The sequence below is a fragment of the Crotalus tigris genome, unplaced genomic scaffold, assembly GCF_016545835.1.
Source record: "Crotalus tigris isolate CLP2741 ecotype Arizona unplaced genomic scaffold, ASM1654583v1 scf7180000018750.1061991, whole genome shotgun sequence".
In the NCBI taxonomy this organism is placed as follows: Eukaryota; Metazoa; Chordata; class Lepidosauria; order Squamata; family Viperidae; genus Crotalus; species Crotalus tigris.
The window spans coordinates 428,397-443,463 of record NW_024097182.1 but is presented as its reverse complement, the minus strand read 5'-3'; the positions used below and the strand labels follow the sequence as shown (position 1 = coordinate 443,463).

At 37.9% G+C, this 15,067-nt stretch overlaps 1 protein-coding gene across 1 annotated transcript in view; it reads left to right on the top strand.

Annotated features, from left to right (window-relative positions):
- LOC120313635 (protein eyes shut homolog) overlaps positions 1–15,067 on the top strand; it is a 304,352-nt gene that overhangs the window by 27,416 nt on the left and 261,869 nt on the right. Inside the window, exons 2-3 of the mRNA XM_039355733.1 lie at positions 5,015–5,186; positions 5,742–5,820. Of these exons, the coding sequence (XP_039211667.1) occupies positions 5,015–5,186; positions 5,742–5,820 (251 nt within the window). The remainder of the gene's footprint in view (positions 1–5,014; positions 5,187–5,741; positions 5,821–15,067) is intronic.

Below are 15,067 nucleotides of genomic sequence, written 5' to 3'. Positions count from 1 at the left end.
AGGGTAGATAGCATGGTCTCTGGGATAGCTCATAATCCATGTTATAGTCTAGATCAGAAAAATCTGCAGAAGCTTTCTGACCACGGCGATTACAACAGGAATCTAAAAGCGGGGTGTCTTGAAGTGTTTGCTGTCTAGGTATTACTAATTCAGAGTCTGCAAAATATAAAGCACATCCTGTTAGCGGTGTATCCGCTCCAGCATCATTTACATTATCATAAATAAAAACATATTTACTTACCATTGCTGGGAGATAATGTAGTATCATTCACGATTTCACAGACTGTCCGGTAAGTACTCTGCATCTCATCATTAAAGTTACAACACACCATGCTACAGCCATGCAACACAGGTCTGAATAAAAAATTTTCTTTATCATAATCCATGCAACAGATTTTGTTGCATTCTGCTGGCTGGGGCCTTGTATCAGAGTGTCCGAAGCTATCTTTTGCTGTTGGCGTAAAAACAGCTTTGGAATCAGAGGTTGACATCTTCAAAAGACTGCTGGGTTTAAATCGCTAGCTGTTCAGGCCTGCCCACACAAACTCCCCTGCCCCTTGCAATGACACGCCCTTGAGCATTGCGCATGCCCAGATCACGGGGAGCATGACATGCCCAGGCATGTCCCTGCCCCGCACAAACTCCCCTGTCCCTTGCAATGATACGCCCTTGAGCATTACGCATGCCCAGATCACAGGGAGCATGACATGCCCGGGCACGTCCCAAACAAGGCCTAACCCCCCTTTTTTTTACTAGCAGACAGACAGAAACACGCATGCCCAGAATTGCAGTCCTGTCATGCCTGAACAAGTTTTAAAACCCTACTGCAAGGCTGCTTGCCTCTTGTGAGCCTGGTTGGCTGCTTGCCTCTTGTGAGCATTTTAATTCCTGTTAATATTCCTTGTCTTTTGCTATAGTGGGGAGGGGGGAAGAATAAATTTTATTCAGGGTGCAAATGGAAAAATATGTGTCTTTAGATTTTTTTACAAAGGTAAAAACCAGCTCTGGGTTTTAAAAGGAGCTGTGGTTTGTTTGTTTTTTCCCCTGCATTCGAGGAAATGCTGTTAAAGCCACCTAGAAATAAATACCTTTCAGAAAAAAATATCTTTTAGAAAAAAAGGGGTTAAATGCAGGCTCTGGCTGCCTTTCAGGGGCTTCTTTTTCCCTAGCTTTTGAGGCACTGATTTTTAAAACTCCACAAAAATTAAAAGCATCGTTAGGCTAGAATGATTAGATATAAAAAGCCTTTTTTATTTTTTATTTCACAGCTCCCCAAAGTAGGGCTTGTTTCCTAAAAACACAGGCCTCTGCTAATTATTCACTTTACTTAGCTCTTTTTGGTTTTGAATGTCCATAGAATTAGTCTAGGGTTAACCTAATCATGTACCCAGAGGATTGACTGCCAATCTTGATGGGATTAGGCCAAAACGTCACATCCGGAGGGTGGGGGCTAAGCACGTCACTTCCTTTTAGGGCCATGACCTGCTGACGTAATCAGCACGTGGGTTTGTTTACTTTGATGACGTCACTGATCAAAAGTGCTGATAATTTTCATTAAAAAAAGGTATACACTACTTCTACTCATGGTGAAAGTGTAGACTAGGAACAGAAGTTGCTAAAGGTAGGAAGTTGGGCTATTTTAAAGCTATCTTCCTCTTACCCACCTTGCTTTCCATCCTTCAGAGTTTTTCCCTGCCTTCCTTAAATGAAGTTTTTTATTATCTATAAAGAACATTTCGGGCTTCATGTCACCTTATTTTGTCTGTCCTACAAGATTAGGAGTCTATGGCTGTCAAGAGTATCTGCACTGCTTAAACCACCCTTCATGAGATCCAGGTTACTCTCCTTCCCATTCATCAATTAGTTAAATACCTTTATTCAATTTTCACTTTATGTCTCATCTATCTTTCTAAAACTCAACATTAGTACACAAGGGCTATCATCTCATTTTATTGTCCAAGAAAAAGCTTGTGACATAAGTCTGTCTCAGCTGCAGACCATCCCATTGTCACCCATTGATGGCTGTGGGCAAGTAGAAAAGTGAACTTATATCTTCTTGGTCTTACCCCAACATCTTTTTCCAATTAATGGCCAATTTGTAATTTTTAGCTTATTTCTTGTCCTATAGCTGTTACCAGTGGTGGAATTCAAATAGCTGAACAGCCGGTTCTCTTATTCAGTGCAGGCCTGGGCCTCCGAGGCCTAGAACAGACTTCCGGACATGGCATCCACACACTTCTGGTGGGCCGTTCTAGGCCTGGGAGGTCTAGACTGGGCTTCTGGAAGCCAGCTAGTTCTCCGAATGCAGCCAAATTTAGCTACCAGTTCTGCTGAACTGTGGTGAACCGGCTGAATCCCACTACTGGCTGTTACATCATAGTCTTTCTTTTCTCCACTGCTTAGTATTCCTATTTCTTTTTATTTTGTCTCTCATTGCTGGGTGGTTCTCTTGTCATCTGTCTCATAATAATTCTGGAAAATCTGTTATAACCTTTGAAATTATGCCAGTTTACATAAGACATTATCTAAATTTGTAATCTCTGAACTTCCATTCCTATTTTCATAATCTGTCTGAATATCTTGCTTCAGCAGGAAGCCCATTCAATATGAGCTTGAAATATGAATTCATAGAATATGAATAAAAGTTTTCCATAGAAGGAAGTTGCCCTCCATACCTGAAGGGATATGAAGGTCATCGTTCCACTCTCTTTTTGCAAACTGAATCCTAAAAATTGGGGAATTGTGCAACACATTTTGGATTCAGGCTGTTTTGCCATTTTGAGCATTTCACATATAATGCAAAAGTTCTGTGTTCGGGAATTTTTATTGTGAGATCACAACAAAAGTTGTTGTTTTACTCCAATTGCAGAAGAAAACCATTCTGAACAGCAGTGTTTTTAGAGTTAATGTTCTAAAAAAATCTAAGGCATTCTATCTTAAAACTTTTTTTTTCTCTTTTCAAAATGGACTGTTTCAAGTGAGAAAGTTTGATCTGAAGTCTGGAATAAAATATTCAATTTGTTAAAAAAATGTCCTTAGATGGAACAAGCTGATGTAAACTATTAAAGTATAGCTTTTAAATGGATTGTTTTTGTTCCAAGCTCAGAGCAAAACACATTTCCTATTTTGAGTATTTCCCTTGAGAAACCTAGTTTTCTTGCAAGTGCTGTGATGTCAGAATGATAGGAGCTGCTAATACTAAACACTACTTAACAGCAAAATACTATGCCACTTACCATATACAGTTTCATAAAAATAATTAAGTGTTCATAATTATTTAAGGAAATTCACAAATGAAATTCAAACACAAAATTAGAGGAAAATATGGAGACACTAACCAAATTCCAAATCTGTATTTCATCTGTTGTGAACTACTGTTATTTTTGTTTTGGATCTCATATTTCTTGAAATTTGACACCCAATTCACATGTCATTGCAGCCAATGAACTCTCTGGACAACTGCAGTTCTGTTTTTTAAGGTGAACAACTTTTTTACAATGAAAAGAAGGACACAAATAAATTGAAGAAAAAATATCATAAAAGCTGGCCCAGCCCATGGACGGTCAACTGCCTGCCGCACCCCCGCCCGCAGCCGCCTCGCCAGCACCGCTAGCCCACCATGTAGAGTGGGCCCCGCGGTTCCCAAAGCACCAGCCATGCCAGCTCCGGCCCGGGGGCAGCCCGCCATCAACACACCCTGCCTGCAGCCACCCCGCCAGCACCACCACCCACGCTGTGCAGCCCCGTGTAGAGCTGGCCCTGTGGCTCCCAAAGCACCAGCCGTGCCAGCTCCGGTCCCAGAGGGCATCCCACCATTGACACACCCCGCCTGTAGGCGCCCCACCAGCACCACCGCCCACCCTGCACAGCCCTGTGTAGAGCTGGCCCCGCGGGTCCCAAAGCACCAGCCACGCTGGCTTCGGCCCTGGGGGCAGCCCGTCATCAACACACCCCACCTGCAGGCGCCCCGCCAGCACCTCCACCCACCCTGTGCAGCCCTGTGTAGAGAGGGCCCTGCAGCTCCCACAGCACAGGGGGCAGCTGGCCGCTGCCGCCCTTCACACCCCCGCTCGCAGCACCCCCACCATTCCTTCCTCTTGCGCCCACAGCCATTATTGCCCTAGCAGAGACGAAGATCAAGAGAAACTTACCACTCCAGTCTCCTCCAGGTATCTTCGGAACTAACTAGGAGATGGTGTAGTTGGGTAGCAGGGAGGGGTGCAAAGTTCCTGCCAATTCGCCTTCGCTGCAGACAACTTGCATGTGCAAAGTTTGCCGGCCAGGTGTTTTGGCACGCTAAGCAGCAATTCCTATTGGCTTTCAAAAGCCAATAGGGGGAGTAGCATAGCTCATGCAAAAGTTGAAAAAAAAACATCAAAAAAAAGGTGCCGGAACGCCGTTCTGAGCGTTTTATGAGAAGAAAAAGCCCTGCAGATTAGTCTTTAAATATCAAAAAGGAGGATATGTAGGAGGACACTTTTCAAGGGAGGACAGAACTTACAAAAGGAGGACTGTCCTCCCTAAAGGAGGATGGTTGGTCACCTTATGTTTTTTAGATTGACCTTCTAAGGCTACTGTGAAATTAAAAATATGTAAGATAGTTGAACGCTATCTTCAATTCCTAGTGGAAGCTCCTTTCAATTTTACTTGTGTTTTAAACACACACATACACACATACACTGGAGTTACTTTCTATTTGTGCTCATGTTCTTTTGATAAGATAAAAGGGGAAGCTTCTTGTTAAGTGAAAATAATATAACAAATAATAATTTCTCATATTTTCAGTTGCACCTATAGCATTCAAAGAATTTTGTGCTTCTTTAAGGAAAAAAAGAACTATTGTGTATGGTAACTTAACTGTAAAGTAGATTGCAGGCCTGTATTTAGGCTCTTTTAAAAGATTATGCATACAAAAGGATTTTTTTTAAAAAAAAACCTGATAAAGTCCTCTCTCAAAGACTCAAAACAGGACACAAAGAAATTTCACTTCTCCATTTATAAAACTGTGTTTCAGGTAAACAGTGTGAAGTGGATATAGATGAGTGTGTCTCAGCACCTTGCCTCAACAATGGAACCTGTGTTGATCACATCAACTATTACAAGTGTTTTTGCCAACGTGGTTTTACTGGCATAAAATGTGAAACAAATACTGATGAATGTTCCTCAACACCCTGTATTCATGGAAGGTGATTCTTTATATATATATATATTTTTGTTACCCTGTTCTTTAAAAAAGGGCTAGCAATGTTGAAAATTGAATATCAAGAAAGGTTGTTGCAGATATTTCTAATTATATTATTTCACAGAATCAAAGCACAGGCACAGCTAAATGGATAACAAATGTTGCCAGTTTAAGCTAGTGCAATATGGTGGTACATTATCTTATTGCTTCTTACATTTCAATGTAATGACATACAGTAATTTTCAATAACTGATTGAAATTAGATGTTAATATATTTAACATTGGTTTCCCATTCTTTTCATTCCAGCAGGTTGAAATAAGTTTTGGTTGGCTAGTTGGTTGGTTTTGCAGAGCAGAGGCCAATATGTATGCAGTGAAAATACTTCAGGAAGGGTTTTCAATAGAAACTTGTATGAATAATAGATCATTATCTCAGAAATCAAAACATATCAGAATTAATCTAAGATGTTACAGGTCTAGCAAAATAATATGCTTGGTATTTCTTCTCAAAAACAAAGATTATTTTGGATTGTACATAAAACTGTACTTTCTTTTTCAGATGCATTGATCTCATAGATGGATATCGATGCAGCTGTAATCCTGGATGGACCAACTCAAGATGTGAACTTGATGTTGATGTAAGTATTCTCTTTAAAACAGAGGACTGTCAAACATAAGAGATTTAGTAAAACCCATACATTTTGGGATAAAGGTGATATATTCTGGAATTCAAACTATATTGTGTTTTAAAGACCTGATTTGGAGCTCTTTTCTTTCCAAAATAAGCATAAGGAAACTTTGCATGAACTACAAGACTACTACTTCTTGTCCAGCACTGTGGTCCAGAACTCACAAGTTTGCACCTTTGAGTGGAATAAATATAAGGTTTGCTCCTCTTGAGCTACAAGAAAGTTAATGGGAGCTGACAATTGGTAAAATTTCCATGATTCATAATAGTCTGGTCAAATTCAGCAATCTCTATTCTCCTGAAGGTCCCTCAACCTCTTCTGGCATTGTTCCAGAAAATCTCTGAAATCTATGAAGAAGTAGAAGAGCCTTCGGGCTGCAAAGATTCTTCTTTCTCATCATTACATTTGTAGAAATCTCCTCTGAACTGAAGATCCAGTGGCCTTTTTTCAGGTCACAAATTCTTTTTTATGGAAGGATGGAGCATAGCATACTATAATCTAGTGGACAATGAGAAAAAATGCTCTAGACATTGGTGAATAAAGTGGTTCAGAGTTGGACTGACTGAATTATTCAGATCAAGGTGATGAAGGCCTGGTTTTGCTCAGTTCATTGATAGTGTTTGATTCGGTGTCTCATAAGAAAATGGATAGATGCTTTGTATTTTGAAGTCTTAGTCTTTGCTTCTTCTGGTTCTCTAAGTTGCTGAAGAGGGGATTGTCAGATGAAATAAATTCCACTTCTATCTCTGTATATTCCTCTTCTGGTACATTTTGATTTATGACATGATCAGTTGTAACCTGGACATCAGTTTGAGCAAATGTAGTAGAATCTCTGGATCTTAATTCTAAAGTACAGTTTTTAAATGTAGCACAAATTTCTGCAGTGGCCTCATAAATCTTTTCCAATATAAGTGCACAGTTCAGTTGTATCTGAGGTTTCTCCATTTTAATACTCTTAAAAGGAAATCTCTTTTTCTTTTTTGTAGAGGCTTTGTTTAATGTAAAAACATCCACCCCCACAGCTTCACAGGTGCACAGCTTATCTTTAATGTTTGAAGTTCATAAAAAAATAAGCAGTTACAATATTATATTTTCGCCACTAGATGTCCTCAGTGAGTTAGGAAAATCTTTTCCAAAAATCAATTCTTTTTTTTCCTATCTTTTAAGGTATAATATGTATATATATAAAACAATAGAAATAATAACATTCTTAAAAATAAAGGAGAGAGGAAACTTTTTCCTTCTTTTTTTCCCTTTTTCGTATCTAGTTTATAGCCTTTCAGTGTTTGTAAAATGCCTTTCTTCCTCACAAAAAAGCAGAAGCCGCCTTTTCAAGCCAGGGAAATAATTTCAAAAGCTCTTTACAGGCACACAAACAAAGAAAAAATGGGAATAGAGAGAAAAATAAGAAAAAATTCTCACCCGGATTCACCACGGGGGCACTAAAAGCTTAGATGTTTTCTGACTTATGGTCTGAAGTGGCAGGGCAATCGGCCATTTTCATGGCCGAGCTTCTTCTCCGTCTGCCCTCAAAGATTCATCCGGACAGCTGGAGGAGCCGCTGCTCCTCTGCAGCCGGACCGCAGCCTCGTCGACAGAAGTCGCACCCTCCAGGGCAACTTTGGACCCGTATAAGGGTCCACCGACGAAGGGAAACCTAGTCGAAGAGGAGAGGAGTCTCTCCGTACGACTAGTGATGCCGCGAACCGGAACTATATCGCAAAGAGAACAGGAAAAGACGTTTACTGCAGAGGAAGAGATTTATACTTTCTCAAAGACTACTATAAGCAATAAGAACTGATCTATTGGTTGAAAGAGAAAAAAGACGTTTACTGCAGAGAAAGGGACGTATATTTGCTCAAAGATTATTACAGGCATTGAGAATGGATTTATTGGTTGAAAGGGAAGCGTTTTTATGGAAGCCTGTGTGGCATAGAAAGAAACCCAGAATTAGACTGAAAAACAAATTTAAAAATCTTTAATGGAGTAAAAGGCAATGTTGACTTCATGGATTGTTTTAAGAATAATGATCTAGAATGGAAAAATGCAATTATATACATGCGTGTTTAAATTAGTAAAAACTGTTTAATGGATTAAAAGGCAATGTTGGTTCTATGGATTGTTTTAAGGATAATGATTTAGATTTAGAAGTAAGACATCTACAATTATATTTACAGTATGTGTGTTTAGTTTGATGACTAAATTTGATATGGAAATATGAAAGTTAAATGTGGAGTGAAAAAAGAAACTTTATAGAGACTAAGAATGCATTCCTTGGAATAATAGATTAATTTAGACTGGAATTTTGAAATGCTTAATTAATTAGGAGATTTTTGTGTAAAGTAATACGTTTTGATATGGTATGATAATTAATTGGATGGAATTTGGTTTCTTTAATGAATGGAAATGAATTAAGTCAAAGACTACTATAAGTAACAAAAATGGACTTATTGGCTGAAAGGTTAAGGATAATGATTTAGATTTAGAAGTAAGAAAACTATAACTATATACATGTGTAATGTTTAATTACTTAAGAGATGTTTGTGTATAATAATACGATTTGATAAGATATGATAATATTGGTTTTTTTTAACTAAACTAGTTATTATTGGAAGAAGAAATAAATAAGATTGGTGATAAAAAAGGGATGAGAGGGATTAAGAACTTGAATATATTTTCAAGAGGTATTTGAAGTGATAATATGTTGATGTAAAACACTATCTGATTATGGTAATTGAAATTGATTTAAAGTTTTAATAAACAGGTTTAGTAGTAATAGAAATTTAGGATAGAAATGAAATATATTAAATTTACTATGTTACTTGAGGGAAATAGAGAGATGATAGCGAATGTATTAAGTTGAGCTGTTATTGTGTGATTTTATGTTGGAATATTTGTTTACCCAAACACCACGGTATGTCTTAAACACTTTTTGTTAAAACTATAAAACCAATAAAATATATTTAAAAAAAAAATAAGAAAATGGATAGAATCCTTGGCGTTGTTTCTCTGACCACCTGTTTGCTAGATCCTGTTCCTTCTGGCTACGGAAGGCCACCTGGGAGATGACATGTGGAATCAGGAGTGCTACTATATGTTATGATGCCTGCTCTGTGGAACAGCATCCCTCTCGAGATAGGAATGGCCTTGACCTCTTAGCCTTTCATAAGTCATTAAAAACCTGGCTACTCCCCAGGCATATGGATGGGGAGGTTAAACAGTTTCTGCTGGTTAAGTCGATTTTACTTTTTTATCAATTTAATTAGTTGGTCATTTATTATCTGGATTGTTGATTTATTTTTGTTGGCTTTAATGTAACACACCCAGAGTCATTGCCATTAGTGGAAAATGGGGCCGCATGAGCAGTTATGGGCAGGTCTTGTTATATTCATATAACGTCTCTGTTCTGCAAATTGTACTGGTTACCACTAAGCTTCTGGGTGCGATTCAAAATGCAGTTATCATTTTATAGCATTCTACATGGCATAGAGCCTACTTACCTGAGGGATCATCTCTCATGATTTCTGCCCATTCTGTACAGTCAGATAGAACTCTCGTGTTCTGGGTTCCATTGACTAAACGGTGTAACCTAAGTAGCAGCCACCTGAGAAATTCAAAATGCCACTATCCTGCATGCCTTTAAACATGTCTTGAAAACTTGGCTTTTGGGGTTGGGTTAGGTGACTACCAGACCCCTTTATAAAAGGGATTTTGTGAATTTCCAGTTTTTCTTTTTTCTTTTCAATTTACAAGCTGCCCAGAATGGTTCTGGAGTCAAGGGGTTCTAGAAATGAGACAGACAGAAAGACAGATGCATGCATGCATAAAAACATGCAAACAAAAAAGCTACAATGTAGACAACCCATTGTTTAAAATAAAAGTATCAGTGGAGCAAATCCATTTGCTCCATTTCTGTTTCTAGCCTCATTCTCAGATAGCTTTAATGTTTTATTAAAACTTTAATTGATTAAATATGTAATACATTTGCTCTAGAAAGGATTTCATGTTAGAAGTATTAGTTCTATAACTGTGGTGGCGAACTTATGGCACACGTGCCACAGGTGGCACACAGAGCCCTCTCTGTGGGCATGCGTGCCGTCACCCCAGTCCTAGGCCTTCAGCTGGGTTTTATAAAACCTTTTCACTTTAGGCCTCTGCTGCCATGTGCAAAAAAAAAAATGTTCAATCAATCAATCAATTTCAACTTCTCGCTTGGAAAAAAAAAGGTCTCGCAAAGTTGGAAATGATTGATTGAACTTTTTAGTCCCACCCAGTCTGCCGTTACCACCGCAGCTACACCCATCCAATGGGCCATGCCCATCCGGCACCCGATGATACATAAGTGGGTTTTGGGTTGCAGTTTGGGCACTTGGTCTCTAAAAGGTTCACCATCACCGTTCTATAAGATATCTCAATAGTACAAGAGGAGTTTAAATTGCCATTCAAACAATTATTTACTATCTCCAGTTAGTATTCTAGGATGATCCATACTTTTTGCCATCTTTTGATGTTTGGTAGCTCATATTATCAATTCATTAAGAGTTTGAGTTCCATTTATGCATGATGCTGTGCATATGACAACTTCAGGACATAAAAGGCTCTGAAAGCAAGATTAAAAAAAAAAAACTATTGTTACCTTTATGTTCAATTCCATTGCTACATAAGCGGGCAAGCAGTATTCAGTGCTAACTATAGGGTGTCAGATTTAAATGTCCTTCATCTCATAAGGTCAGCACATTCAGTTCCTCTGCTCAATATTAAAAGCCAGAATATTGCACAGGGAATTTAACTGTGACAAAAGATTTACAGTATTGTTTCACTGGAAAGGGGAATGAACATAGAAAATAATTTATATTTCTTAGTTCTTGCACTCTAAACTGTCTCTGGAGTGCCTTGGGATGATAGATCCAAGGGAGCTGCTTTTGAAAGTTCACTAAAATATCTCAAAAAGATTCTGACAATCTCATATCTCAAAAAGATTCTGACAATCTTTTTGAGGTATGAAATCAAAGATATCTACTTAAAAAAAATCACCACCATGGCAGTATTATGACGTGTGATGTAGGTCTGTATCTGAGTTGTGTGAGTGTTCACTATTGTATGTATATGTATAGCAACTGCCTCTCACACACCATTTTGTCTCAGAATAATGCTAGGTATAGTGGTGGGTGCAAAATAATGGCCAAATTTCCAACATAATGACCGGCTTACCATTTCTAATTCTGCTAATGTTGAGCCTTCTTTCCCCAAAAAATGCTGGACATTTTTTTTCTCCTTCTAAAAGAGTGTCTGGCACCATACCATGGTTTATTTTCTGGTGCTTTTCTGGATTTGTGTCTTGATTCAATACTACACAACCCCATTCAGACAATGGATGGGTTCACACATTGAGTTAAGCCATTATGTGGGTTTGGGCTTTTGACATTACAGGGGGAAAACCCAGCCAAAGTAAATAAGGAAAATCATATTTCTATATTTCTATATTAAAAATGATTCTTAATCTTGCTTACTGTTTTACGTTCCTTTTTGCATTTTGTGCTTTTCAGTGTATTGTGTGTGTGTGTGTGTGTGTGTGTGCTTTAAATTTTCATTGTAATTAGTTTATTCTTTGCTGCCAACTGTTTTGGGATTACATCTTCAGAGAGGAATAAAAATGCATACTGCATAATAAATACGTATGCTGGTCCTGTGGGTCTAATCCTTCACATCTATGATTGGTTAGGGAGGAGTGAGGAATGCTGAAGGACTTCACTTTTCCCCATTCACCCCTGGAATGAGAGTCTTCTGCCCAAAACTCTTCCATTCTGGCAGCTTTGTTCTTCTTCAGAAATGTGTCCCATTGTAATTACTTCAGTTAACGTTTGTGATTTTTCTTTAGGGAATCTGACTTATTGGATTTCCTTTTCTCATTTGTTCTAAAAGAAGCATTGCATTTTCTGCAGAGCTTGTAACTTAATCCATTAAGGAACAGATGCTGATTCCTTCTGTTCTATTAGCACAACTACCGTATATTCCGGTGTATAAGGCGACCCGGCATATAAGATGACCCCCGTATTCGGTGCCGAGTCGCATGCCTAGAAAGTCATCTTATACGCCGGAAACTATATAATTTCTGGCGTATAAGACGACTCGGCGTATAAGACAACCCCCGATTTTGGCGCTGATTTTACCGCTTGTGAAAGTCGTCTTTATACGCCGGAAAGTACGGTATATTAATGTGTGTATTTCCTCAGAAATTGAATGTAGGAAAAGTGGAAAAAGATGCTATTTTCTAAACAGTTTTTACATGTATGCAGGTAGATATGTAATATGAAATAGATGCTTTTCAAATTTGGCAACTTTTAACACGTATAGACTTCAACTCCCAGAATTCTTAAGTCAGTATGCTGGTTGGGGAATTCTGGGGATTGCAAGACCACACATTTTAAAGTTGCCAAGTTTGAGGGGGTGGGAACTGATACCTAATGATACCTGATATCTCACAAATCGGTAGTCTGCCTGGATTTTTTGAAACGTTATCCATCCAAACCATTTCTATAGTTCATGTTTTTTTAGGGGACTTACACTCAGCTTGTATGTGTTATCTTTTACACTGATAGATCTGGAATTGGAAAAAAATTGAGACGGCCTGTGAGTCAGATTGCATCTGAAGGCCACAGGTTCTCCATTTTATTTTAAAATGAAAATGGTAACAGCAGTACTGCATATAGAAAGATAGATCTGTCCCACTCTCACCTCAATCCTCCAGGGTGCCTTGTTGGACTGGGACTCTCTAGTACAACATTGGAGGGTATCAAGGATTTTAAGACCAGTGAGGAAAGGGGAAAACTTAGTGCCAAAAAGGAGTCTGCATGCTTCAAATGTTATTCTTGCTCTAAAATTCAGGAGCTTAGTCAATGTCATCAAGTTAAGTGAAGCCTCTTTAAGACATCTCTGTGTCAATGAAAGTATATTACCTGTCTGCCTTCTAGGATTTAAGCATGTCTCATCTGAGATTAACCCATATACCATAACTAATATTTGGTTATTTAGCAAAAATTGTCATTTTCTAGTAACTTAGGAAATCAGTGGGAAGTGTCAAGAGGTATTTAGAAATCTGAAATGAGATTTTTTTTCCAAAAGTAACCCTCCTTCATTTGAAATTAACTGTCAAACAGTTTGTATTCTACTCCTATATTGAGTGTGTGTCTTTATGCCTAGCTTTATTTATTATTCTAGTACTAAGGTGACCAACCGTCCTCCTTTAGGGAGGACAGTCCTCCTTTTGTAAGTTCTGTCCTCCCTCGAAAAGTGTCCTCCTACATGTCCTCCTTTTCGATATTTGAAGACTAATCTGCAGGGCTTTTTTTTCCCTCATAGAACACTCAGAACGGTGTTCCGGCACCTTTTTTAATGTTTTTTTTTTCAACTTTTGCATGAGCTGTGCTACTCCCACTATTGGCTTTCGAAAGCCAATAGGAATTGCTGTTGAGCGCGCCAAAACACCCGGCTGGCAAACTTTGCACATGCAAGTTGTCTGTATTATTGTTGCAATGAATAAAATGTTTATTTTATTTATGATTTATTTTCTTCAATTTATTTGTGTCCTCCTTTTCATTGTAAAAAGGTTGGTCACCTTACTAATACTTCCCAATGATTGAAATGATTTTTTTTTCAGTGAATGATTAACTCAGGGTGATTTGCTCCCTCTAAATTTCACATATAGAATATAAAGGGAAGAAAACTATAAGGATAGTTTGAAGGTCTAACAAGCTAGAGGAAAAGGAGTAGGAAAAAAGAAATGAAGTATTTTTTTAAGTTCATAAAAATAGAATGACACTAATTGGAAATTGCTGTTTCCAAAGAAAGACTGATTTTTTTGAAAAAACAAAATTGACTTAGTAGGCTTCATCAAGTATTTTAATTAATTTAGTGCAGACTATAGGGTTGAGGTTTATTTTTAATAGTATGCAAAATATCCCAGACTTCCCATGGGATGTATAATTCAATTACTTTATATAATGTTTTGTAATAAATCACCCTACATTTCCCAGCTGAAATTCTGAAAAAGAAAGCATGTTGTTTTCATATAGTACCTTTTGGATTCATTTGCATTTCAGTAAAAATAACTGCTTATTTTTCAGTAAAAATAACTCCTGTATCACAAGGAAATCTACGGTATTTATGGTTGCGCTGATTTACTTTAAAATATTCACTGTTTTTTTTCCTGAACTTAGAAAAAATGTGTCTATACTAATTTATAAAAAATATTTTACCTAAAGTACTTAGATTTATTATTTCAGAAGCTTGGCTGACAGACACTAATTTATTGCAAAAGAATGGGGCAAATCACAACCTTATTCAGTTTGTGATTCAATCTTGTATAACTTTGTGTTCCAGGTTAGTCTATGGTCATGATGAGGTATCACTAAGTATTTTAAGGTTTTTGGTGAAAATTCCATGTTATTACTATCATTTCTGTTGAAGTCAATGCTGAAATGTCTTAGAGGAGAAAGGGGGAAAGTGATAACAGATGCTGTGAATCAAAGCTTACAGTAGGTGGGGAAGAAAAAGTACCAGAGGAGAAGACTCATTTCTTTTAAAAGTGAGAAGGAGCCTGTTCACTAAGCTGAAAACATGAGCCTGAAGATGACGAATGGGACTTCGTCGAAACGTCGCCAAGACACTTCCAATTTTACGCGGGAGAAAACCCGAACAACCAAAGACCTACATACAAACCCCCGCGAAAACCTCAGAAAACATATATATATATATATATATATATATATATATATATATATATATATATATATATATATATATATATATATATATATATATATCAGCTATGCAAGTAAAAATATGACTCTTGGGTATGTTCATATTAGAATCAATAAATAGTTGAACACCAAGAGAATAAAATTATACAAAAGTTAAAAATGTTAAAACTTTTATTTACTAAACCTAGCTTTCGTCAAGAGCTCTTGACATCATCAGGGTGTAAATGGCAGTCGTTGGGAGGGCTTATATGCAGCCTCCAATCATTTGCGCTCGGCTCTTGGATCGTGTCATAGGTCCCAGCTGTGTGCGTTGTAATCCAAGTGTGTGTCCTGCATTAGGGTGTAGTTGTTTCTCACCCTTTCTACGTGTGCTGTTACGTGTGTCTTTCTCGCTAGTTCTAAAATTAGCTGGGGTGTTTCCCCTTTCCTTGCAGTTA